Here is a 23,119-nt window from a genome sequence, read left to right as displayed (position 1 = left end):
GACGGAATCCAACACCTTTGCATTGGGTAGTTTCACCTTGCTTTTCACCAAAACGGTGTAAAAAATGGAAAATACAGCCTACATGGAATATGTGGGGGTATGTGGCTCAAAATGTAGTTTAGTAGGTTTCTTTTTGTCTGTCTCTCTACCACTTTCCTTCTCATAACTGCCCTAAGTGTGGAAATGAGCATAAAGCGAAAAGAGAGAGAGATTGAAGACCGACAGACACAAACCTACCAAACGTCTTCTCACTTGATTACAAAACTTGAAAAAAAAGTTACATCAGAGTCCAAGCCCAATCCAAACATTAAGATCCAAGGCCTAGTGGACTTTGGACCGTTAAAAAAAAGTCCAAAGTTGATCAAGAAGACGAGTTTGTGAATTTAAAAAAACTGGGTCCACAATATCACTACCACGTCTCCTCCACTTTCTTATTCATCACCCCGTCCACTCTTTCTTCTCAATTCAAGACCCTTCAAAAACTCAAACAAACTCCATCTGATTTTTGTCTTCAGTTGTTTATTGACCAATTTCATGGAGAATTTGACCAAATTGTCTTTCAATTTACTGTGTTTCAATCCAAGGTTATCACGTTTACGGGCCCGGTAATTTTTACTATTTAATGTTATGTGAATTTTGAGTAAATGATTATACAATCATCTTCTCCATTAATTTATCCATCCTGTAGAATTGATAGATTACGCAATTGTGAAAAAAGATTGTTTCTTGGTTTTCATTTATGTACAAGTAATAGAGTAAGGTTAAGAAAAAGGATGTGTGTAATATGTTCTAGTAGTAGTAGTGGTGGAAACCATCCAAATGAATTAACTTTTAGTAGTGGCAATTCATTAGTGAGTCAGACTGCGAAAGCGTTTGTGGCTAAACGGTTACATGAAGAAGAAGAAGAAGAAGAAGAGTTGGATTCTAGAGGGGAGTTACATTTGTTGACGTCTTCGAAATTTACTGGTTTTGAAGAAGACCCACTTGTAGATAAGCTGAGAACTCAATTAGGAGTAATTCATCCGTTACCTTCGCCACCAGTTAATGGAAGTATTGCCAGTCTTTTTGTTTTCTTTTTCTTTGTTGGAGTTGTTTTTGATAAAGTTTGGACATCAAGGAAGAGAAACAAAACCGATAGTGATGCCAGACCTGGTATCTGGCCTCAAGTGCCAACTAGTTTCTCTTTGTTTCTTGAAAAGGATTTGCAACGTAAAGAGTCCGTGGAATGGGTGAACATGGTTTTAGGGAAGTTGTGGAAGGTGTATAGAGTTGGCCTTGAGAATTGGCTTATTGGGTTACTTCAGCCTGTTATTGATAATCTCAAGAAACCTGACTATGTTCAGAGAGTTGAAATTAAACAGTTTTCATTGGGGGAAGAGCCATTGTCTGTAAGGAATGTCGAAAGGCGTACTTCTCGCCGTGTCAATGATTTGCAGTAAGTTTTCTATAAACATTACTTGCATTAAAAGTTCCATTTTATTTCTTTCATCTTCCTACTTTCACACATTATAGTTGAACATATTTAGTTGGATGAAGCATGCGCATATTTTGTTATTATGATTGTGTAACATCGATGCATATTTGTTAGTGTTTTCACTAATCTTATTACCCAGTTTAGTTCGAATCAAATAGTTGTAAGTCAGCCAAAATGCCTAGTACATTATATATCTATTAAGCACCTTAGCATTATCCCAACACAAATTTCTGTTAGGCTAGTAAGTAGTAACATTTATGTCTTACCCACTAGTCCAAAACTGATCTTCCTCATGAACTCATGGTATTTCTTGTCTCGACATAGATGTAAATCACAATTAGATGTTGGTTGAGTTTAACCAATTTTTCTGGGTATGCATGGATGTTTACTGTTCCAATGACATAGTCGTTACAGGTTGGGTTTGTGGTGAGTTAATTGAATTGAAATGCTTATACCAGGTTGTTATGAACTTATGATCTGTCATAGTATAACTCCTTACACAAGATATTTATCTGCTACAATTTGGAATTATGAGTGAAATAATGTGGTTTAATTTATATTTCCCAAAATGTACCAAAGTAATCAATGCATTCTTCCTATACTTTTGATATTGGCATTGTTCAGGTACCAAATAGGTCTCCGTTACACTGGTGGTGCTCGCATGCTTTTGATGCTCACACTGAAGTTTGGTATTATCCCCATAGTGGTACCAGTTGGGGTTCGGGATTTTGACATTGACGGAGAACTATGGGTGAAATTGCGGTTAATTCCATCAGAGCCATGGGTTGGTGCTGTTTCGTGGGCTTTTGTTTCACTTCCAAAGATAAAATTCGAGTTGTCACCATTCCGCCTATTCAATGTCATGGGTATATCTTCATTTTTTGAGTTTCCAAAACACTCTTATTGTGGTCTAGATTTTTCATGTCTTAGTATGTAATTTTCATTCCTCTTGTTGGTCGGTGATCCCTGTTTGTGGTGACAAAAGGAAACTTACTATGTTTCCAATTTATTCTTTGATAGGATTAAAGAACTTTTCATATTTGTTTTCTTTTGTATTCTATATAGAGGGTATGGTTATATGAACTCCACTCAAAGTTCTAAAGTGACTCCATATTTAAAAAAAAAAATTGTGTCGGTGGTCCGTGTTGGAAAGTAATTTACCTCCAATTTTGAAAAGTGGACTTACTCCACTCCTAAAAGTGGACTTACAAGATGAATTGAGGGCTAATTGTTTTGTGGAGATATACATCACATGATGGAGTACAAAAAAAAAAAAATCAGCTCAATTGAATATGTTTAACCTTGTTAAAAATTGTTATGAAATTAAAAAAAAAAATTGGCCGTTGGAAATTTCATAACATTCTAAACGATTTTTGACAAGATTGTACATCTTCAAATGAACTGATTTTTTGTGAGGATGATCTCTATTGTGTGTAGAACATCTCCACCAAAAATCAGCTTCTAATTCATTGTATTTTACTTTAAGTGGAGTTCACATAACCGTTCCCATATATTGATACATATCTTTGAAGATTTAACTTTAATTTTGTAAATCACTAATGTCCTTTTTTTTCTATTGAATGCATATGTTGGTGTCTTCCCAGCCATTCCTGTTCTCTCTATGTAAGTATATTTGTCTTCCTTGACCAGTTAATTCTCTTTCCTCAGATTTTGTTTATCTGGACAAGATAGAATTCACTGTGGATAGTAGCTGTTAAGTCTTATGTTTAGCTCTTGTTTGAATGTGCATTTTCTAGTTTATCTTACTTGCTAAATTCTAATTGTCACATTTGTGTAGGTTCTTAACAAAACTTCTCACTGAGGATTTGCCTAGACTCTTTGTACGTCCAAAGAAGATTGTACTGGATTTCCAGAAAGGAATGGCAGTTGGTCCTGTTCCAAATAATTTTAAAAGTGGGGATATTCAAGAAGGAAATAAGGATTTTGCCGGAGAACTATCAGTGACTCTTGTAGATGCACGGAAGCTTGCATATGTTTTCTTAGGTAACCAGTCACTTTTCGCTTATACTTATACGTACCTTGTTATCTGTCAAGAGGATCTCTATATCTGTTAATGATTGTGAAAATTGTACATCGTAGAGATTACCTCTTCAGGAACACATCACTTTGAGTTTGGTTTGTTTGCTTAAAACAGCTTATTATGTCTCAAGGGGATGTCCAAGTATCATATGATTTGTGAAGATTGGAAATTAGAGAGATTACCTCTTCATGAACATATCACTTTGAATTTGGTTTGTTTGCTTTAACCTAAAATGGGCAGGATGTGGCGTCTGTAACCTAGTTTCAGTACACAACTTTCCCTTGTTCTTTAAAATTTGTCCTTTCATGCTTTGATAGCATTGCCCGTTTGTATTTTCCAGGGAAAACAGACCCATTTGTTGTTCTGAGCCTCGGAGACCAAGTAATTCGCAGTAAAAAGAACAGTCAGACCACGATCATAGGGCTACCTGGCAAGCCAATCTGGAATCAGGTGAATTGATTTTTTTTTTTTGTTTTTTCTTGCCTTTTCCCCTTAGATCACCTCCAATGTGGTTCTTAGTTGTCAAGAGCCACGTAGGCTCATAAAAAGCCATATGAAGATTGGTGTAGGGAAGATGGTGCCCCAACGACAGATGTTGTGAACCGCTGATATGCTGGGCACAACAAAAGAGTATGTGCTACTCTATTACCGCCTGAAGAGATACAAGTTTCTATTTTTTGTGAGTAATTACATGTTGCAGCTCTCTTTTTACTGCTCGATATGTTTCAAGAATTTGACCCAATTCGTTCGGATTAGAAATTGGATGGAAAGACTTTATTGTCAGTGAAGATTTAGAGAATGATTCACTCATGTTTTTGGTTTTGGGATCTCTAAATACATATAAACACAGAGAGAACGGCAGGAGATGCTATATCTATGTTACAAAAATCTGTAAATATTTCAAGTGCTAGATCATCCCCGATTAACTGGGTATTTTTTGGTTTCAGGATTTTCATATGCTTGTTACAAACCCTAGAAAGCAGAGACTACAGATCCAAGTGAAGGACTCTCTTGGATTCACAGGTTTTACCATCGGCACAGGGGAGGTATATAATTTACATCCCAATAAATAGAGTTAAGCTCACTTGCTATATAATATTCCAATATGGTAAATAAAGTTTTTCAGAGCAATTTCAGATTTCACTAGTTACCTGATTCAAAGCTTTTCAGTCCAACTAAAAGGTTGTTGTTTATCATCTCTTTCCTTATCTATGTGAAGGTTTAACGGCTGTTGAGATTTTATATTGCAGGTTGAGCTGGGTTCTCTGCAGGACACTGTACCAACTGACAGAATAGTGGTTTTACAAGGAGGTTGGGGACTCTTCAGAAAAGGATCTTCTGGAGAGATATTACTTCGTCTAACTTATAAAGCATATGTTGAGGATGAAGAAGATGACAGAATCGAGGCAGAATTCATGGATACAGATGCTTCTGATGATGAGATGTCCGTTACTTATGAAGCAGTTGCAACATATGAAGAGGGTCAAAGGGAATCAGATGGAACAAAGCAAGAATCTTTTATGGATGTACTGGCAGCTTTGCTTGTAAGCGAGGAGTTTCAAGGGATAGTGTCATCTGAAGCTGGATATGCCAAACTTTTCGAAGAGGCATCAAGTACAGACTTAAATGAATCAAAACCGAACAGTCCTACTACTGAAGCTGTACTTCTCAATTCAGAAAGTGGATCACAAAGCCCTGGAGGTTACATATCTTTCTAATTCTGTTAGTCAATATAATTATCCTGGATGGATCCCCCCATCTCCACTTTTTGTTGACTAAACTGTTGATTCATGAGTGCAAATCTTCTGCAGGATCGGCATTGTTATGGTTGGCAGTGATGACAAGTGTTGCAGTTCTAATAGCTTTGAACGTTGGTGGTTCAAATTTATTCAATCCTTGAGAAGCTGCTGTAGCATCCATTAAGACAAATCAAGGTGCTTCTATTGAATTGAGTAATTGAAATATCCTTTTTAAAGCAACTGCACTCGATATAAACATCTAATACCATGGGTTTTAGGACTCTGATTGTTCTTTATGTTTTTCACTAAGTTTTTTTGTAGCTAGAAAAATGGCAGTTAATAACTAAGCTAATTGGATGTGCAGGTTGGACAACAATCTTCGTTTGACAGAACTTAGAGACATAGGAACCCAATTGATATTGCTCTCTCTTGTATATGGTCCATCTATAGTTTATGTAAAGATAAATATTAGCAGAGGAACATTCTCTTGGCGGCATGATTTTCGGGTCATTTATTTATGGAATCACTGTTTTTTATTCAAATTTGGTTATACACACTGATTATTATACTTACAGAACGAAGAAAATTTTGGAAACTGTAATGTAATGGTTACAGTTGCGTGATTCTTGTCCATGTAACTCATATTTTGTTTTGAAAAAGCATTTTGTTCAAGTTGTAACCAAGAAATGACTTGCATGATTGGAGGTGCAAGTACGTTCATCTTTGCATGATTTTTTGAATAAACGGCAGTTTTGCTATTTAAAATTGAATTTCATTTACGTAGAAAATCCCCTCCCACCCAACATGGGACTATGGGAGTCACTAGCCCATGAGAAAACTACTTCAAATAAAAACGGAAAAAACAACTCTGATGAAGCAAATGGGGAAACTTTTTTTTTTTTTTTTTTGCTACCGGATGTCCGGGCCAGCTTACGCGCACCTCAACTAATCCCGGCCCTGGTTGGAAATTCGACCGGGTACTGCCTCGCCAGTGGCCTTGAAGGAGGGGAAACTTTTTCTGAAGAATTGTTTATGAAAATTCTTAAAGGTTGGTGGGTATACCATGGCATGCCTCCAATTTCATTAAGTCTAAAAGGTTTCCAATGGGAAGATGTTCCGTGTGAAATCAAAGACGCCCATAACAAATTATCTAAAAAATATATTTTAAGATTTGAGTTGAGGCTATAGTTTGGTTTTCAATTCTACTCGTTCAAAAGAAGTCAATAAGATACCCAAAAATTAACAGATTAATCTCCGAATAGGATGCTGTCATCTAGAATTCAGGTCTTGAGAGAATAAGAGTACACCTTCTGAAACAACAAAATATACCAATACGCAACAATTAAATAACTTACTCATCCAAGTGGAGTACAATCTTAAACCGTAATGCCCTAACACCCAAAATTGTTCTGATTGATGCCAAGGGAAAATAGTGGATGAAAACAAAAGCATTACACTACTTGAAGAAAAACTAAGCCTTCTTAGCAGCACCAAAACTCGATCTTGTCAGTTACTCTGCTGGTTGGTCAAGCTCAGCATAGGGAGTCTCTAGGCAGGCTTGTTCTGCTTCCTGTACTTCCTTCTCAGTCTTCCTGCCTTTCTTACACTTGTAGTAAACACTCATGAAGGTTCCAACAGCTCCATACTTCTGGCGGGCGTGCTCATACAGTGAAGCATCAAACATTCTCCAAAATTTCTGTTCATTCAGCTCCGATACTGCATACTGTGGCTGGAAACCATGGTTCTCAATCAACCAGCTTTCCATGCGGCGCACAGCCTCAGCACCATCAAACACCTCACCCCTGAATACTGGTCCAGGAGCATAATAGATTCCGACATCTGTGTACATCTGTGCATCTTCAGTGTCTCCCTGCCTACGGTGTAGCTCAAATCCAGGCTCAGGATAGACCATGGTTTTCACGGGGAGCTTGTACAGCTTATGTGGGCATAGCCAGATTGGGTACACCTGGAAATGTAACACAGGAAATTCACTGTAAGAAGCAAGGAAAAGGAAACCTATTATAACATCCCAACTAATAAAGGAAATGATATGCTATTCAAGGATTTGGGATGTACTAGTCTTCTTTACTTTTTCAGTACATTTATTAGCCCATTAATAATTTATTCATAAAGGGGGAAAAAGAATCCACAATAGCATACCTCCATTTCGCGGTGAGCGAACTCTAGTGCATCTCCAACCTTATATAGTGGCACAAGCATGTCCTGGATTACATGCATTTCGTGATAATAGTTCCTAATGGCTTCACCTTGCGTGGCCTTGAGCAACGAAACCTTAGGAGGCATTAACCACCCCAGAGTCCATCGGAACCACCATTGATCACCAAATGGAAGGATTAGCTTCCCTTCCCAGTACAAACACCTAGTGTGCCTGTGGTAGTAATCTCTAGTTGGTATGTACTCCACAAATTCCCCTTTCTTTAGTGCCTTCTGGGCATGCTGGTAAAACCATGGCTTGAACCACCATCTTTGGTTGTTAATCACGCTACCCTTCTTTTTTGCCTCTTCCTTTGAGGCATATTTCCCAGTCATGCACACAGCATCTGTAGGATTATAAACCATTGTCTCCACAAAATCTGGAATCTTTTCTGGATCTCCATCTCGAGGAGCAAAAGAATCGATATATGCCTGCGCAACCTCCTTAAGATTCCCAACGACCGGCTTGTAGGTCAGCTTCATGTATTCTTTAACAGGGATAAGCCTGATTTCAGCTGAGACAAGAAGCCCCAAAGTTCCCTGAGACCATGGAATCGCATAAAAGAGATCAGAGTATTCATTGTCTTTTGTCGCTCTGACTACAAGCCCATCAGCAAGAACAATTTCATATGCCACAACTGTGTCTGAGAAGAGGCCATAAAGATGGGAGCTCCCTTCTATCCCATACCCGTTGATGAGTCCCCCAACAGTGAGATCATCAAGCTCCGCAACTACTTCAAGGGAAAGATTCATTGGGACAGTGACCCTGCTGATCTGGCCCATGTTGACCAGGGGCTCAACCCTTGCAATCATTCTCTCTCTATCAATCTCCAGAATGTTACGGAACTCGGACAGATCAACCTCAAAATGGCGTGCTCGCTTATAGTCAACATTCCGCATCCCAACCGCAATGTAGGGTTTGCGGGCTGTGCAGACAAGACCATCCTTTGATGGGTTCCTCTCTTTCAGCCGCTTTACAACTTTCTTGACATTCTCGTCATGTTCCTTCTGACGACGCTTGAAGGACTTGCACTCAGATCTCACATCTCCAAGATATGTGAGGAAATATATTGTGAAAGATACAGGGAGAACGACAAAAATCACAATGATCCATCGAAACTTGACAAAGTAGTCCACCCAAACCTTCTTCCTTTTAGGGCGCAGCGGTGCCTCCAGATCCGACATGGTAGAAACCTAAAAACCCTTTTCTGCAATGTACAACCTAAGATTATTAGCTAACAGCAGGATATAACATTCCAATATAGAGTCTATGAAACAGTAACCAGTTCTGGCCAAAATGAGCTTCAATACATAAATCAACATACTTATTTCGGGTCAGGGATCAGGAACCACACACCACACACTACTTCTGCTACTCAAGTGTTCAAAACATACTACTTAGTGGAAGGAAGTGTGGAACTATGAACACTAAGGAATTAATCGTATCGAGTTCAATCTCATTTTCTCCCCTACAAAGATTGACCACATCCAAATTTGCCAAAAAATTGAAAAAATATATAATTATTTTCCCTCCACCATCCAAACACTCCCAATTTTCTCGCATTGTGATCTATGAAGAAATATAAAGCTATGAGACCTTATCTTAGTACTAACTCCATATAAGCATCTACAAATAAAGATCCTCCTAATCAATCTAAAAAAGACACTAACAAAAAAAAAAAAAACTTTTTCATGTAAAGATCTATGATTATTAATTAACTAAAGATGCTTCCCATTAACATTATGCAAAAAAAAAAAAAAAAATCAAATAAATAAACAGTAAGTAAGCATTGGTAAATTAAACAAACAAATGAAAATGAATCAGCACCTGAATGAACTAATGTAGGAATCAGAAAATAAAAGATCGAAGCTGATAATAATGAAGCAACATGACTTGTATATAGTTTAATTTCCATGAGAGAGAAAATTATTATTATTAATTAATTTATTAATATATTGCAGAAAAATGGCAACAAGAAAACAAAACAAAAGGGGTATAGATTCGCTGGCAATCACGTTGATATCTCAGAAAAAACACATGTGACCACGGAATCTAGATCTCAACACAGATCTCGAAAACACATCGAATCTTACATTTATTATATTATATATGATAATGTGAAACCAAATTCTAAGATGTGCAACTTTTTACCAATTGCCAGCGCCACCACTCACTCTGGTGAGTGAAGTGAAATGAGAATATTGGGCCTATTTTAGGAATAGGTGGGGCCCATTTACTAGGCAAAATTATTTCCATTATTGGGCCTGTTTTTTGTTTGAGTTGACATCACATACTCTGATTATTTACCCCATATATAAAAGGTTCTGTTCAGACTTTTAGAGGCTATGACTCGTTTTGGGGCATGTGACGCTGTTGTTATGTGTCCATCACTGTCTCATTGGAGAACTAGAGCATGTACAATATAGAGCATTCCCAATGAAACTCAATATTTTTCTCCTCTTATCACTTCCACCTAACCATTATTTTTCTCTCTTATCACCGTTTTAGTGAAAAACAAAGTGAAATTACAGCCGTTTGGAGACTTTTTGATCGAAACGGAATGTAATATCCTGTCTGGTGTTTTGTCTGAAGTTAAAAAAAAAAACCGAAAAAACAGGCAAGACGGAATGTTTTGAAAAAAAATCGAAAAAAATGCGAGACGGAATGAAACATTCCGTCCGGAAAAAAAACACACGAGACAGAATCTAACATCCCGTCTGAAATTTATAAGTCAGCCACTATCTCGGTTGTAGGTTTCACCCTGGTAATGATTTGGGAAAATAGTCACCCTCATTTTCACCTCTGCATTGGGCACTGGATTTGAACAAAAAAAAAGGTGAAAATTTTCACATTCCCTTCTTTTTACAATATATATATAGATTGAAGAATGGACAAGAACAAAATCGTCTCTTATTATATCTGGTACATTCTATGGTACAACTAAACTTGTTGAGACAGGAGTTTGAGAAGCCCCTGGGGACCAACCAAAATTTCACTTAAAAAACTGATCAATCCAAACCATACTACTGGAGTTACATCCACTCCTCCAACGGGTGGAATCAACTTCCTTGTTGGGATGAGAATCGGTTCTGTCGGTGCATAAGCTAGTATGTATGGGAATTTACCTACAGGAAGCTTGGGGTACCAGGACATAACTATTCTAACGATGAACAGAAAAGAAAATGCTGAAAATAAAGGTCCCAGGATGCCAATTGCTAGCTTTGCCGTTGCAGGGTCCAGATCCGCTAGTGTTAGTAACTGCATGTACTCATAGACAGCATGTGAATTTACTGTTATATGACTGATCAAATTAGGTGCAATACCAGACACCTCCACTGGTTGATTTAAGATGGTTGCATCTGAAGACAAAGGATCAATGAGGGAAGACGTCGTAAAACCCAAGGGCAAGTACGTACTGCAACGTAGATCTGCTGAAACTTTGAGTGAGTTCCTTTTAAGAAATCTGAAACTTTCCTGTAAAAAAAGGTGTATCAGGCATTTGAATACTTATTTAGAAGATGTGCTCAACAGCATTACTCAGTGATTATAAAGGCAGATAACAAAAGGAAATGCAGCTCAGAAATAACTGTGAATGGGACGATTAACAAGAATAACAAATGAATAAAATAAACTCTTATTCTTTGCTTCCCATATAAAGAAGAATATGTGCTCTGTATGTGGAGATTGTCCCCTAGATCAACATGATTCTAGAAGTCTAAATTTTGATTGGTTTATTTAATTTCACGAATGAGTGCCGCGCATCAAGTCGCTTCTATTTTCAAATTTACATGCATTCGGCATGCCTTTCAACTAAGCTTAACATCTACTGGAATTCCAGTTCTGAGTTTCCAATTGGACGGTAGCCATGTTTAAACGTGGAGTCAGGCAGCATGGACATACAAAGAGATGTAGATGAATCAAATAAGTGAAATGAAACATATGAAATGCACTGTCAAACATCATTTTAATTGCTCATGTAGACATATGAAATATATACAATGCAAGAATCACAATGAGGTATAATGGTGCAAAGAGTTCATTGATAAAGCAGTCGACGATTAAGATGAGAATCAAAGAAGTTCCTTGGAACTAAACCAGCATGAGGCATAAAGATAAATCTTCAAGAAGTGGAACTTCTTGCTTTTGCAAAAAAGACCAGTTAAAAACCCAAGCACCCAACATCGGACATAAGTACCTCAACCCAGGCACTAGAACTCTAAATTTACTGTTTCTAAATATTCTACACCCCAATATCCTATCGTTGAGAGCGAGGTCTCAGTCTGTACATTAAAAATTATAATGCTGAAATAATGAAAAATGTTACCCCAGGAGGCTAAAATCAGAATTTAACATTTCAGTCCTGAAATATATAATGCGTCCCCGATCCCTTGAAGGTGATCAAATTTCATCCACTTGGAAGAAAATCAGTATTGCCGATGACTGTTTGATTCTTTCAATACATTTACTGTTTTGTGTACTAATACATTTGAACCAAGTTCTAGACAACCAAACACAGACTACCCTGAAGACCCTTGAACCAACTAAACAAACGCCGAAGCAAATAACATTTCAAAAACAACAAAAATTACACATAATGACATTCTTACAAGGAGAGTCTATTATAAACCACCTCATGTTCCAACAATTAAGAGCATGCCTGTGGAACTTAAATTTCAACAACCATATATATATATGAAGCAACTCCATATATGTACAATTTAGAAGTGATATGAATGCATTATTTTTTGTGCGTGTGTGTGAGTGGGGGATGTATTTGTGTGCCATTTTGTGGATAGCTACAACAGCAATTGTAACCTTTATCTAACCACAACTAAAAGCACACTAGTAATATCACAAACATTCATCAAATCATTTTCAATACTAACAATAATTCAAAACAAACGTACAAGTATTGAGTAGAACTCACAGTACTGCTAGGATTCCGTTGCCTTGATATCAAATGTGGAACATCTACAAAGCCAAAAAAAAAAACTAGATAATAAAAACAGAAAGCAAATCTTCTACAAGTAAGAAACAGAAAAATAAATAAATATGTATATTACCTTTAATTTGTAGGCGACTATGAATGGAAGAACAAGTCGCCATATCAGAAAGCACAGAGTGTAAAAATATCACTCAGTTAAGGATAACACTTTAAGGTTCTAGCCACAAAAAGATGTGTCATTTTACGTTTGTGCCCCTACAAAAGAAACAAGTTGACGTAAATAATCAAAAATTAGGACGGGGCAAATTATACTAGAAGTCTGGAACTGTTCTATTTGCCCGCAAAAGGCGGAAGAAGCTTTCTTCTTCTTGAGCTCCAAAACAAAGAAGAAGATAGATGGACAATATAGTCAAGGTACTTATTTCTCCCCTCTTTCCCTCACTCCACATCACAATTTTTATTCACATCCCAAAATTAGTAAAGGGATTTTTTTTTGAAATGATAAAGAATGGATCTTTATCTGGATTGGGCATTTTAAATGATATCATATATACTTTGATCATGTGTAGGAGGAGCACTGTATTACCTCCATGCCAGAGGGACTTGAGACAACATGTTGGGGTTGTGGACTGCGGCTTCTTTATCTTCTTATACTCCTGTTTTCAAATGTGGATGGTGTGGGGCCATTACAAATCAAAACCTTGGAAAAGATGGAAGAGAGAGCTTCAGATGGAGACGTTGGAGAGACCGGTCTTTTGTATCCATACTTCTTTTGTTCATGATGTTTGTGATATGTATGCAACTACAATTTGTTCCTTTTGTTGTTACAATTTTTTGAGTAATTTCAGTTTCATGCTTTATAACTAAAATTCTGTGGACATAGTAGTGAAAATGACAAGGGAAGGGAGATATATCCTATAATTTCATGACACAACTTTTATCAGAGCTTACAAGTAGCTCGGTGTAATTGATCAAGAGGATAACATATAAGGTAGGGGAGTGGTGTAAGTGCTAATGATGATACCCGTTTGACTTGAGCTAACTTAGTTTAGCTGGTAAAATTTGTGCGAGTTATTACCAGACTTGAGCTCAAACCAGCCAGCACGGTGACAGCGTTGTACCTAGATTGCAATTTGGTTCTAATTAGTTTTTAATGTTCCTCTTCATACTTGACATTGAGGTATTTGGCATTGTATTGATTTATTTTTCTAACTTAAAATCACAGGTGGTGGGGTGTGGGCAGTTTACCCAGTTGTTTTTTCAGTCAGTTCTTTTCGCGGCGTCCTCCACTGCATTGTAATAGTCATCTTGTCTATAAGTACTATTTCTAGCTTCAGCCTCGCAGCATTCCATTCAGCTGGTGCACCCCCAAGCATATTATGGGGTAGCTATCTAGTTGTAGGGAAAGGTGAGCTTGAGAACTACAGCTTCTGTCCCTCTTGTACAAAACCGAAGTCAGCGAGAACCCATCATTGCCGGTCCTGTGGAATGTGTGTGTTGGACATGGATCATCATTGCCCATTTGTAAGTATTATTTGTCTTTCCTTTTGCACAACGAGAAACTCAACAACGTAAAACAAATCTGCAAATTATATCCCAAATTAATTTATTCTCATTTAGTGGATCTTATCATTAATAACTTTTTGTGAAAGTCGTTCTTATACAATACTAATTTCATGGATGTATTAAATTAGTCCACCCTCACCTTGACCAACTATGCATTATTTGCATGAGAGCATTCTTCTTTGTGCAAGTGTACACAGTTTCATTTAGTAAAGATGAGAATATTACTTACTTTGTTGTGCCATAGCATAGGGATTCCAGAAACTACACTTAGCAAGTCATTATTTATAAGACTCGTGATTCTTGTGTATTAACTGGACCTTCTGTTATACCTTATGACTGCCACATAAGTATGTTCCAGTTGACTCTTTATGTTGATCAAGTTCTGAAACCTACTTAACCTGACAACTCATGAAATCAAAAGTTTCGACCTTGCTGCAAATTCTCCCAACTTTACTTTAGTTATCTGTTCAAAGGGTCATTTTTAGATTTGCTTAGGCCACACCAAGTTACTACATCAAGAGAAGTCTCAGGCAGATAAAACTTTGCACATCTTGTTCATAAGCTTCCAAGGGCCTAAGATAGATGGTTGGCAAGTAAACTCAATGCTTTCATGAACTTTTATGCACGATTTAGTGAAAAAAAAATAAACTTTTATGCACGCCTACTGTTTGCCTATTCCATTTTATTTAAATATATTTTAAAACAGTTTTAATTCCTCTTCAGATTGGAAATTGTGTGGGTGCTGCAAATCATCGACATTTCATTTCCTTCCTGTTTTCAGCAATCATCAGTACATTATATGTTTCCATCTTGTCTGCTTATGCGGTTTTTCATCTTTGGCCTCCCTTGGCTTACGAGTCTATTGGTCGTTTAACTGCATCTGGCGATTCAGTAGTTTTTTGGAATTTTGTGAAAGAGGTTGTTCTTGCTTTTATGTATTCTACTGTTCTTTTATCCGCAAGAGAACTTGTTCTTGTTTATCTATTTGTTGCCAGTCTTTCAGTGGAGATTGGGCTAAGTGTGCTACTGTGGCAGCAACTTTTCTTCATATACGAGGGCAAGACTTATCTAAGTCATTTGAGTTCGCCCATAGATGAAGTGGTTGGAGAAAGGGATTGTCAGAATCTTCGTCGGTTTTTTGGTTGCTCGTATTCTACTTCACGATTCTTTTCAAGTTTTTCGAGAACTAAGAAGGCCTCATAAAAAGTGAAAGATGTTAATATCAACAGCTGGGGGTTCGCCCTTTTGTTTTTATATGTATAATTTCATTTTGTTAATCAAACTGTTGTGTACAGCTTGAGTCTTGAGGTCATCAGGGCTTACGACCCTGTCCAGGGCTTGAAAAGCAAACGCGAGATTATTATGAAAGAAACAATTGATTTCGCTTTGAATTTAAAAAATATATAATCCCCCTGGTTTTTGTTGCTTTGCTTACAGAATCGTTGGGTATCAACCGATTCTGTGTTCTATGTTCACAAGAATGCTCCAGATTTCCAGGAACTGAAGGAAGTTAGGTTCCTCGAACCAAATACATAAACAGGAGTACAAAAATAGAGAACGACACTCTAAAGTCTAAACAAGAGAAGTTAGGCACCTGCTCAAAAGGAATCTGTCTAAAGGGCGCTTTACGAATGACTATCAACTTCATTTCTTACACAGATGTGGACATATAGTTCGACATCACATAATGATTTTGTTTCCAATTTTATGACAATTCATGATTATATCTAGTCTAGAGTCTAGATAACAGTTTATGGAAACATTGCCCGCCAACAGTCTAGAGGATATCCCTATACAGGAACAGCTACACTCGAGCCCATTTGATTTTTGGATCTTCGAGATCTACACTATATGATAGCCCAAAATCGAAAACAAACCCATTTTAAGATTTTAGAACCACCTTTTTGTTTTTATTTAAATTACATCTCTCCTATTTATTAATTACAATTGGCTCCGATCTCTATTAAAATTGAACCACTCATCCCAATAATTTAGGGATATCCTTTTGGTAAAAGCTAAAATTTAACTTATATATATCTTTCCCATTTTAGGAAAAGTTTTCGCTGCACCCTATACAGGAACAGCTACACTCATTGCCCATTTGATTTTTTATTGGGTGCTTCGAAATTAAAGATAAAGAAAGGTTAATTAAAAATTGCGGTGGAAGCAAAAATTGCATCTGGTCAAGCCAGTGATGGCATTCGGAGGGATCAACCAACGATGAATGTGAACATCTACCAGAATCACCATCTCCAATGTATTTGGGAGTTTGGGACACTTCTATATGGTGTCTTGGATAGTTAATCTCCATATAGTATTTAGTTTAGTTTATAACGACTCAATTGCGTACGTACTTTTCGCAATGTGAAATAAATCAAGTGCAGTTTACCCAAAAAAAAATGTAGAAATCCCTCTCATGAAGGCCGACAAACCTAAAAGCTACAGCGCTTATAGCCTATAGGTTCCAAAACGTTGGTGTTTCAGAAAAATATCAGAACAGAAGGTTACAAAAGACAACCATTATCAATCAGTCTCTCTTTCCCGTTAACAAAATCTAATTTCTCTGAAGAAGTTCTAAGATTAAACTGAATTGCTCTCTGGGAGAAGCAACTCCAACAACAAGGAAAAAGCGAACAACCGCAAGACTGTCGAACAGTTCATAAATGAACGTCTATTATGTGTTTCCAAAACAGAGAAAAAAAACACACCCAAGCATACCTTTCATTAAATGGAATCAATTTTACATCCACCACACAATAGAAGAGCGGTGTACAGAATGATGCCAAGTAAAGTACCACAACACCGTTTTCAATTGCAACTAAAGATGCTAAATAGAGTACCAAACCATTACTGACACACCAAATAAAATACTCCCACATCAAATAGCCTAGGCAAGCACTGCCCGTATGACCAAAAGATCCAAAACCAAAAGCCCAGCTTAGCAAGCACGAAGAAAAATGAGATGACTGCGGGTGATGAATGGAAGAACTGGCAACGTTTAGACATAAACCAGAGTTAACCAATGAAACCACACAACAAGCTCAAAACAAAAATCACTTGGATAACACAGCCAAGATTACCTTGTAAAATGGGGGAGCCAGAAAACCCTTGGCCTTACAACTGACCCTCCTAATAGAACTACTTTACTATTTCTGGCTGCTAATAAAAAGTTCAGCAGGTAAAAGAACGGAAATATAGATATCGAAGAAACTCATAGACATCATGATACCAACTACTGATGAAAGTTCATTCATTAAATACTTATCTCAGGGCCTGTCTGCAGTGTAAGTACTCCCTGCAACTCTTGCTTTCAAAATTAGAAGGGCACATTACTGACGAGAGAACATTTTTATATTAACAAAAAAGGTCGATAAAAGGTAAGCAGGATAAAGAAGAATTTAAAACAAATTGAGAAACCTCGACACCTAGGTGCATCTTCACACCCTCAAGTCTAAAAATGCTGCAAAAAGAACCAGAATGGCGAATTCAATAAAGAATCCCAAACTTTAATCAATAGTATTCTACACTGGCTTGATTGGTGCACTAGAATTTGTATTAAAAGGAATACAGTTAACGGTCAAAGCCTTTTAAACTTGTGTATGCCCTTCTCGAATAAAAAAGACACGCAACACAGAGCCAAGGACAAAGAAGGAAGTAAAGAGGTGCTCAATGGTACAAAAATCTCTTGCTAAGAGCTGGTAATAAACACCATACAACCTAAACCTAACCTGGGCATGCTAATGTAGGCAAAGATGATTACATTGTCAAAACCTAACATAAACATCATGCGTTTAAAAGAGGCAAAGAGGGTCACTTCTTTCTATTTCTCCATCTAGGCATTACATTTCTGCATTAAATAGAGCCAAACCTTCAATCCTAATATCTTCATCAGAGTGCATTGCCTGCAGATCATTAAGATGGTAAGAAAATAGAAAGTATGGGTGCCTCCAAAAAAAGAGTGCTTTTGAGTAAATATAAATTTGATGCATCACTAGTATTAAAAACACAAGTACTAAAGTGATAGAAAATCTTGTGATAAATAGTAGAATAAGCCTCCATAACTACTCCCCCTTAAGCAAATGGGATTTTGCATCTTTGCAATCCATAAGCTACACTCGCCTGGATGCCAATCTGTAGTATTACCACACTTACCATCAGTTTACAACAAAAAAATCGTGTCTCCATATCAATATCCTAGCAACATAATAAAAATAAAATTCCATGTGAACATCACAAAGAGAAAGTGTACTGGAACAGACTTCTCTACTGGATTGCTTCCACAATGCAAACAAAAAATATTGCACATCAACCTTTTAGAGCCTGCCGGTAAAAACGATTCATCTCTTTCTGCCCCCACGTTCTCTTAGAGCAAGAGTAAGTGTTTCTCCAGCTACAATATTATAATATGCAAGTGACAGATTGTCTTTCAGAAAACCAGCTCGTCCACTCAGTTTCTGTTTATTGGCAGGAAGCTGAACCTCTCCAGCGATTTTCTCCTTTAGACTGCCAATAGTCTCAGATAAGGCCTGTATTGTAATCTCCAGATTTTGGCCTTTCAAGTTCCCTTCATCAACATTAGGAACAGACACAGTAATACGAACAGGTCCCTGGAAGGTAGGACGTAAATGAAAAACAAACTGATCAGATAAACAGATAAATAAACTCTGACTCAAAACAAGACTAGATAGCAACAGCAAGAGAAAAAAATATAAAAATGAACTACTAATAAAAAGTTCATTACTGGATGTTGAGCCAAGAACTGATCCTCTGATATAAGCGAAGAATCATCAACCCTCTGCCGCTTTGGCTCCGGTTCATCTGGCAGTGGAGGAGGAGCTTCATCAGGTGGCGGTGGAGGCATTCCATGAGGCAAGGGAGGTGGTGGAATCATGTTCATGGGAGGTGGTGGAATGGGATGAGGGACATTAAATCGAGGACCTCCAAGAGGAGTGAACTGGGATCCAGGTGGGGGTGGCACATGCATGTTTGGATGATTCATAGAAATTGATGGAGCAAGTGGGGGTGGTCGGACCAGCATATGTGACTGTTGCCCAGAGGGCATTGACAATGGAGGAGGAGGTGGCCTTAGCGATGAATTAAGGGTCATCATAGGGGGCCTTTGTGTAGGAGGAACAGGGTGCCCACCAACTGGAGTAGAATACTGCATGGTGTTTGGTAACATGCGAGGCATGTTTAGGGTTAGACCAGGTGGTGGAGGGAGAGGGCGGACGGAAGGCATGCCAGATCTTAGAGGAAGGGCAGAAACTCCGGGTAAAGCCCTTACTTCATTGTTAGCACCATCAGCTTGCTCCTCCCCAGATATATTCTGAGACATTGCCTGGTTTGCAGTTCTTCCAATGCTTCCTGTATGACCGTCCCATATAACCTGCTTTGGTTGCTCTTCTTTTTTCTTCTCAATCTCAGCCTTGACAGCATTAGAAACTTCTTCCTCTGTAGTACCAAATATATCAGGACGAGTTCGTGCAAGCCCCACAATGTTCCTTGATATCTCGTCATCCTGGGCAAGTGTCGTTTCCCGAATCTTAGCCATCATCCTCTCCTTTTGCTCTTTGTACTTGGGATCAATTAGAGAAATCCTCATGTGCTCTGCCATCTCGCTGATGGGAATCAACTCCCCAGTAATAGGGGAAACTACAAATTTTGTTGGGTCTCTTTCTGCAGGAATCCTTTCTTCCGGCCTCTTCCAGTTCTTCACAATTCTCATTGGTGCTTCTGGCTCCTCGGGTGCAGCTGCCTTTCTCTCACTCTTCTTCTCGTCATGGTTCTCTTCAAGACTGGCTGCCTTCATGCCCTCCTCAACAAGCTGCACCTCTTCTTCATCCATCTCCATATCTGCTTCCCTTCCAGGCTCAATAACCTCCGGCATATCTTCATCGGTAGCAGAAACTTTGCTCCTCCTAATAACCTCTTCCAAAGTCATTGGTGGAGGAAGCTCTTCATCCTCGTCATCTGCAAACTCGATTGTCTCCACTACAACAAAATCATGCCAATCAATCATTGCCATCTGCATCCTCTCTTGCTCAATCTCATCTTCAGCTTTCTGTCTAGCCTGATCTTGAAACCGTTCCCATTCAAGACGGTGTAAGCATCGTTCAAGAACAGTTGTCATATCAGTCACACTACTCTTCAATTTATCAGTCAGTCCCGTGGGAGGCATCAACACCTTCGAGTAGGCATCAGCAAGTGCAGTAAAGAACATGAACATACTATGGGTTGGCTTGAGAAAATGGAACAGGGAGTTGCTATTCTCTCTACTCGTCAATCCTGTCAAGAAAGACTTCCCATTTCGAGCTACAAATTGTGCAGTAAGCTTTATAATATCCATTTCTTCACCAGTAATGCCTTCTGGAAGCCGAACAGTATACTGTTCAGCCTCTGGAGGTGCAAGCTTTTTAGGTACAGGTCTAAACTGGGCAGACGGATCGGGTTTGGCTGCTTCTGCGATAACCGATTCGTCGCCATCAATGGTAGATGGAGCAGCAGGGGCTGAGGAGTCGCCTGGCTGTCCAAGGGTTGGCTGCTGAACCTGGGCACGAAATTCGGAAAGGCGATGTTGGTAGTAGGCATGATATGGGTCAGAGCCATTCAGGAAATTAAATTTGGCATTCCCTGCATTGTTGGCAATGATTCTTTTCTCGAAGTCGGGACCATTCTTTGCAACGAACTGTGCAGTCTTATCAACAATTGATCTGATGTCAGGAGGAGGGTGGATTATACCAATAGTTCTTGTATGGGTAGCAACAGGCGGAGCAGGTGCAGGGGCAGAAGCCTCTTCATTTTGCTGTTGGTTATCAGGGACCTGGGAGGCAGGGATGGGGCCGAGGTTTCCATCTAAAGGAGGAGCTGGAAGGGGCAAAATGGGTAATGTGCCTAGCATCATTAGCCAACACCCTGTACTCCAAGGTAATATGCAGAAATGGCCTACTAGTACCTACTTCAGAATGATGAGGACAAACCCCTGTATCAAAGTTCCAATCAAAACAAGTTTTTGCATTAGTAAAATGAAACAATACTCTTGCACTGATAATAGCATAACTATATAAAACAAAATGAAAGTGAAACTAAATAATAGTAGTAATAATCGAGTGAGCGGAGCAAACGATCTTGGGCCTATGGGGGGTATGGGTCCAGAATGTTATTTGGTTGGTTTCCATCTGACTGTCCCAAATGCCTCTTCTTCCCCTTCGCCCAAACTCACCTTCCCTCTCCCTCTTCCCTCTCCGCTCACTCCCCACTGCCTAAGACAAGAGAATCATGTAAACTGCCACTCTAATCAGTCTAAAAGCCGGTCCCTAAATGGTATTACTTAGTAAACAAAAAACAAAATATATAAAAAAAAAAAGGAAACATCAACCATATCAAACTCTGGTTGGCCAGAATCAACTCTTGACCGAATTGAGGCCCAATCCAACAAAGCACACCCATTTTAAACACATATATAAATAAATAACAATCCAATAAGACAAATAGTGTGAATCTACCTCCTAAACTCTATCATATTGGGACTCAAACGTGTTGTTGATTAGCAAATTGACTACAGATCAAACATTATTATGACAAAGAGCAGAAAGCATAAGACTCACTTTGTTCATGTATTAATTAACAATCTAAACCTAAACCTAAACCTAAACAGCAACATAATACAGTAGATAATATTGAAACCCTAAAAGTTCATACCTGGATTCGTTGAGTGATTTTGATTTTGTGGAAGGAATTTTAGGACTAGGGTTTTATATTAGTTGATAGATAGGCTCATACAACAGCAAAGAGTTTCAAGTTTGATGTATTTGGCGCACCGCGTGTCGTCCATTTCTTTTTGGGTTTTTTTTTCCCAAGTCTCTATTTTTTTCTAATAAAATAGTAATAATAATAATCTAATTAAATCCTATAGGGATATTTTAAACACCCAAGTTTTGATTTGTTTTGCGTTCATTAGTTTGTGCAATTTTGTTAAATTAGTTATCTTTGGCTAAATAGTATAATATAAATATTTTATTTTAAATAACAAATAGTATACGAAATAAAAGTCATTGAGGGCATATTCGGTATTTCATTATGGGAGTTTTAGATTGTTATCTATATTTTTTATTTTAAGAAAATATAAAATTTGTACTAATGGTCGATGAGAATCAAATCTAGTTGACCGGCATCAAGCGTTAAAGTGGGAGGCATGTCTAAAAAAATTAGAATGGGAGGTTATGTCTAGACCCTTTCTTTTTTATCCACATCGGATATTGACTCGTAATAGGGGGCAGATTAGAAATAATGTCTGTATGGCTCGTGCTCAGATTGATATTAAATCATTATCATCTATTAAGTGGAGACCTTGTCGTTTGACTACTGCCTTTGACGATCCAGTTGTGTAGCATGTTTGTGTGTTGTTACGTCACATAGTTGTATTTGCCGCACGTGACTGTATGGTTTGGTACTGTGGCGACATATGTTGGAAGCAAATGACTTGACGTTATGGAGTTCCATGTGCTCCCATGCCAGATGTTAGTGATGTGAAGTCATGGGGTAGAATTCAAGTTCATGAAGTTCATGTCAGTGGTGGTCTTTGGCCAGATGCGTTTTCTTTTGTTGTTGAGCAGACTACTAATCAGTATTATAGATGGTGGAACTGTGCCTCCATGGGTCCGTTGTTGCCCCATGTTGGTCGGGATAACAACTTCAAGTTTGTGGGCCTGGAAGAGATGAGACGTGAGCTACGTATTCCTCATCCACTACAGTTTGTTTACAACCCACAACCTCTGAATGCATATCATCCAGCTCCTGTGTATGCCAGTAATCTTCAGATGTTTGTTGTGTGTGGACCTGATACATTTCCATTCCTGAGGTGCCTCGTGCTCGTTGCCATGAGTTAGAGCCGCAGATTTATCAATATATCACGGTGAGTTTAGTTATTTTATTTTTCTTATTAATTATATATATAATATGTACTCACAATGTATTTTTTTGGATTTTCAGGCTAAGATTCGGAAAAGATATGAGAACCAGATTTGTATGTTTGATGGGATGATGACTGTCGTGTATTATTATAGCCAAGAAAAGGGAGGAGGCGTATTCTCAGACATATCAGCAATCCCAACGTGCGTATAACGAAACTTGAAAAGCGTAC

At 38.2% G+C, this 23,119-nt stretch overlaps 5 protein-coding genes across 9 annotated transcripts; 2 read left to right on the top strand and 3 right to left on the bottom strand.

Moving 5' to 3' along the window:
- The first annotated feature begins 353 nt into the window (after window positions 1–353).
- On the top strand, window positions 354–5,877 carry LOC147521365 (synaptotagmin-2-like). The gene is made up of 9 exons (XM_086560401.1): window positions 354–1,435; window positions 2,099–2,340; window positions 3,079–3,097; window positions 3,273–3,478; window positions 3,856–3,965; window positions 4,463–4,561; window positions 4,766–5,216; window positions 5,327–5,449; window positions 5,619–5,877. The coding sequence occupies exons 1-8, from the start codon at window positions 645–647 to the stop codon at window positions 5,413–5,415; spliced, it is 2,007 nt and encodes a 668-aa protein (XP_086416527.1). The 5' UTR covers window positions 354–644; the 3' UTR covers window positions 5,416–5,449; window positions 5,619–5,877.
- Window positions 5,878–6,483: 606 nt separating this feature from the next.
- On the bottom strand, window positions 6,484–9,669 carry DWF1 (cell elongation protein / DWARF1 / DIMINUTO (DIM)). 3 transcript variants are annotated; one of them, XM_086560320.1, is made up of 3 exons: window positions 8,898–9,669; window positions 7,415–8,837; window positions 6,484–7,220 (listed from the first exon to the last, which is right to left on the bottom strand). In XM_086560320.1, the coding sequence occupies exons 2-3, from the start codon at window positions 8,651–8,653 to the stop codon at window positions 6,765–6,767; spliced, it is 1,695 nt and encodes a 564-aa protein (XP_086416446.1). In that variant the 5' UTR covers window positions 8,654–8,837; window positions 8,898–9,669; the 3' UTR covers window positions 6,484–6,764. The 3 variants fall into 3 exon arrangements, with proteins under 3 accessions (XP_086416446.1, XP_086416382.1, XP_086416320.1); XM_086560256.1 differs by having other exon boundaries at window positions 7,415–8,676; window positions 9,563–9,669; XM_086560194.1 differs by having other exon boundaries at window positions 7,415–8,676; window positions 9,297–9,464.
- Window positions 9,670–10,357: 688 nt separating this feature from the next.
- Window positions 10,358–12,675, bottom strand: CCB3 (cofactor assembly, complex C (B6F)). The gene is made up of 3 exons (XM_086560103.1): window positions 12,533–12,675; window positions 12,397–12,440; window positions 10,358–10,943 (listed from the first exon to the last, which is right to left on the bottom strand). Exons 1-3 carry the CDS (start codon window positions 12,573–12,575, stop codon window positions 10,410–10,412), a joined length of 621 nt encoding a protein of 206 aa, XP_086416229.1. The 5' UTR covers window positions 12,576–12,675; the 3' UTR covers window positions 10,358–10,409.
- Window positions 12,676–12,733: 58 nt separating this feature from the next.
- Window positions 12,734–15,387, top strand: LOC147521362 (DHHC-type zinc finger family protein). The gene is given in 5 exon segments (XM_086560019.1): window positions 12,734–12,828; window positions 12,984–13,050; window positions 13,053–13,208; window positions 13,640–13,938; window positions 14,704–15,387. Coding segments are annotated over 5 exon segments (1,020 nt in total). The 5' UTR covers window positions 12,734–12,810; the 3' UTR covers window positions 15,184–15,387.
- A 2,051-nt stretch (window positions 15,388–17,438) lies between these two features.
- Window positions 17,439–21,908, bottom strand: LOC147521361 (putative splicing factor 3A subunit 1). Of its 3 annotated transcripts, none has more exons than XM_086559935.1 (4): window positions 21,679–21,908; window positions 18,722–20,959; window positions 18,291–18,587; window positions 17,439–17,882 (listed from the first exon to the last, which is right to left on the bottom strand). In XM_086559935.1, the coding sequence occupies exons 2-3, from the start codon at window positions 20,879–20,881 to the stop codon at window positions 18,318–18,320; spliced, it is 2,430 nt and encodes an 809-aa protein (XP_086416061.1). In that variant the 5' UTR covers window positions 20,882–20,959; window positions 21,679–21,908; the 3' UTR covers window positions 17,439–17,882; window positions 18,291–18,317. The 3 variants fall into 3 exon arrangements, with proteins under 3 accessions (XP_086416061.1, XP_086415995.1, XP_086415928.1); XM_086559869.1 differs by lacking the exon at window positions 17,439–17,882 and adding an exon at window positions 17,994–18,111; XM_086559802.1 differs by lacking the exon at window positions 17,439–17,882 and having other exon boundaries at window positions 17,994–18,587.
- Window positions 21,909–23,119: the final 1,211 nt, after the last annotated feature.

The sequence above is a fragment of the Coptis chinensis genome, chromosome 1, assembly GCF_015680905.1.
Source record: "Coptis chinensis isolate HL-2020 chromosome 1, ASM1568090v1, whole genome shotgun sequence".
NCBI lineage: Eukaryota > Viridiplantae > Streptophyta > Magnoliopsida > Ranunculales > Ranunculaceae > Coptis > Coptis chinensis.
This window is presented reverse-complemented; position numbering and strand designations above follow the sequence as displayed.

Excerpts from the sequence above, each read along its gene's own strand:
- LOC147521365 (XM_086560401.1), top strand. The coding sequence starts at position 645 with ATGATTATACAATCATCTTCTCCATTAATTTATCCATCCTGTAGAATT. Across the intron at positions 3,479-3,855 it reads GCTTGCATATGTTTTCTTAG|GGAAAACAGACCCATTTGTT; the intron begins GTAACCAGTCAC and ends TGTATTTTCCAG. Across the intron at positions 5,217-5,326 it reads TGGATCACAAAGCCCTGGAG|GATCGGCATTGTTATGGTTG; the intron begins GTTACATATCTT and ends AATCTTCTGCAG.
- LOC147521361 (XM_086559935.1), bottom strand. The coding sequence starts at position 20,881 with ATGATGCTAGGCACATTACCCATTTTGCCCCTTCCAGCTCCTCCTTTA. Across the intron at positions 18,588-18,721 it reads AGTTCTTGGCTCAACATCCA|GGACCTGTTCGTATTACTGT; the intron begins GTAATGAACTTT and ends CCTACCTTCCAG.
- DWF1 (XM_086560320.1), bottom strand. The coding sequence starts at position 8,653 with ATGTCGGATCTGGAGGCACCGCTGCGCCCTAAAAGGAAGAAGGTTTGG. Across the intron at positions 7,221-7,414 it reads TCGCTCACCGCGAAATGGAG|GTGTACCCAATCTGGCTATG; the intron begins GTATGCTATTGT and ends TTACATTTCCAG.
- CCB3 (XM_086560103.1), bottom strand. The coding sequence starts at position 12,575 with ATGGCGACTTGTTCTTCCATTCATAGTCGCCTACAAATTAAAG. Across the intron at positions 12,441-12,532 it reads TAGTCGCCTACAAATTAAAG|ATGTTCCACATTTGATATCA; the intron begins GTAATATACATA and ends TTGGCTTTGTAG. Across the intron at positions 10,944-12,396 it reads AACGGAATCCTAGCAGTACT|GAAAGTTTCAGATTTCTTAA; the intron begins GTGAGTTCTACT and ends CTTTTTTTACAG.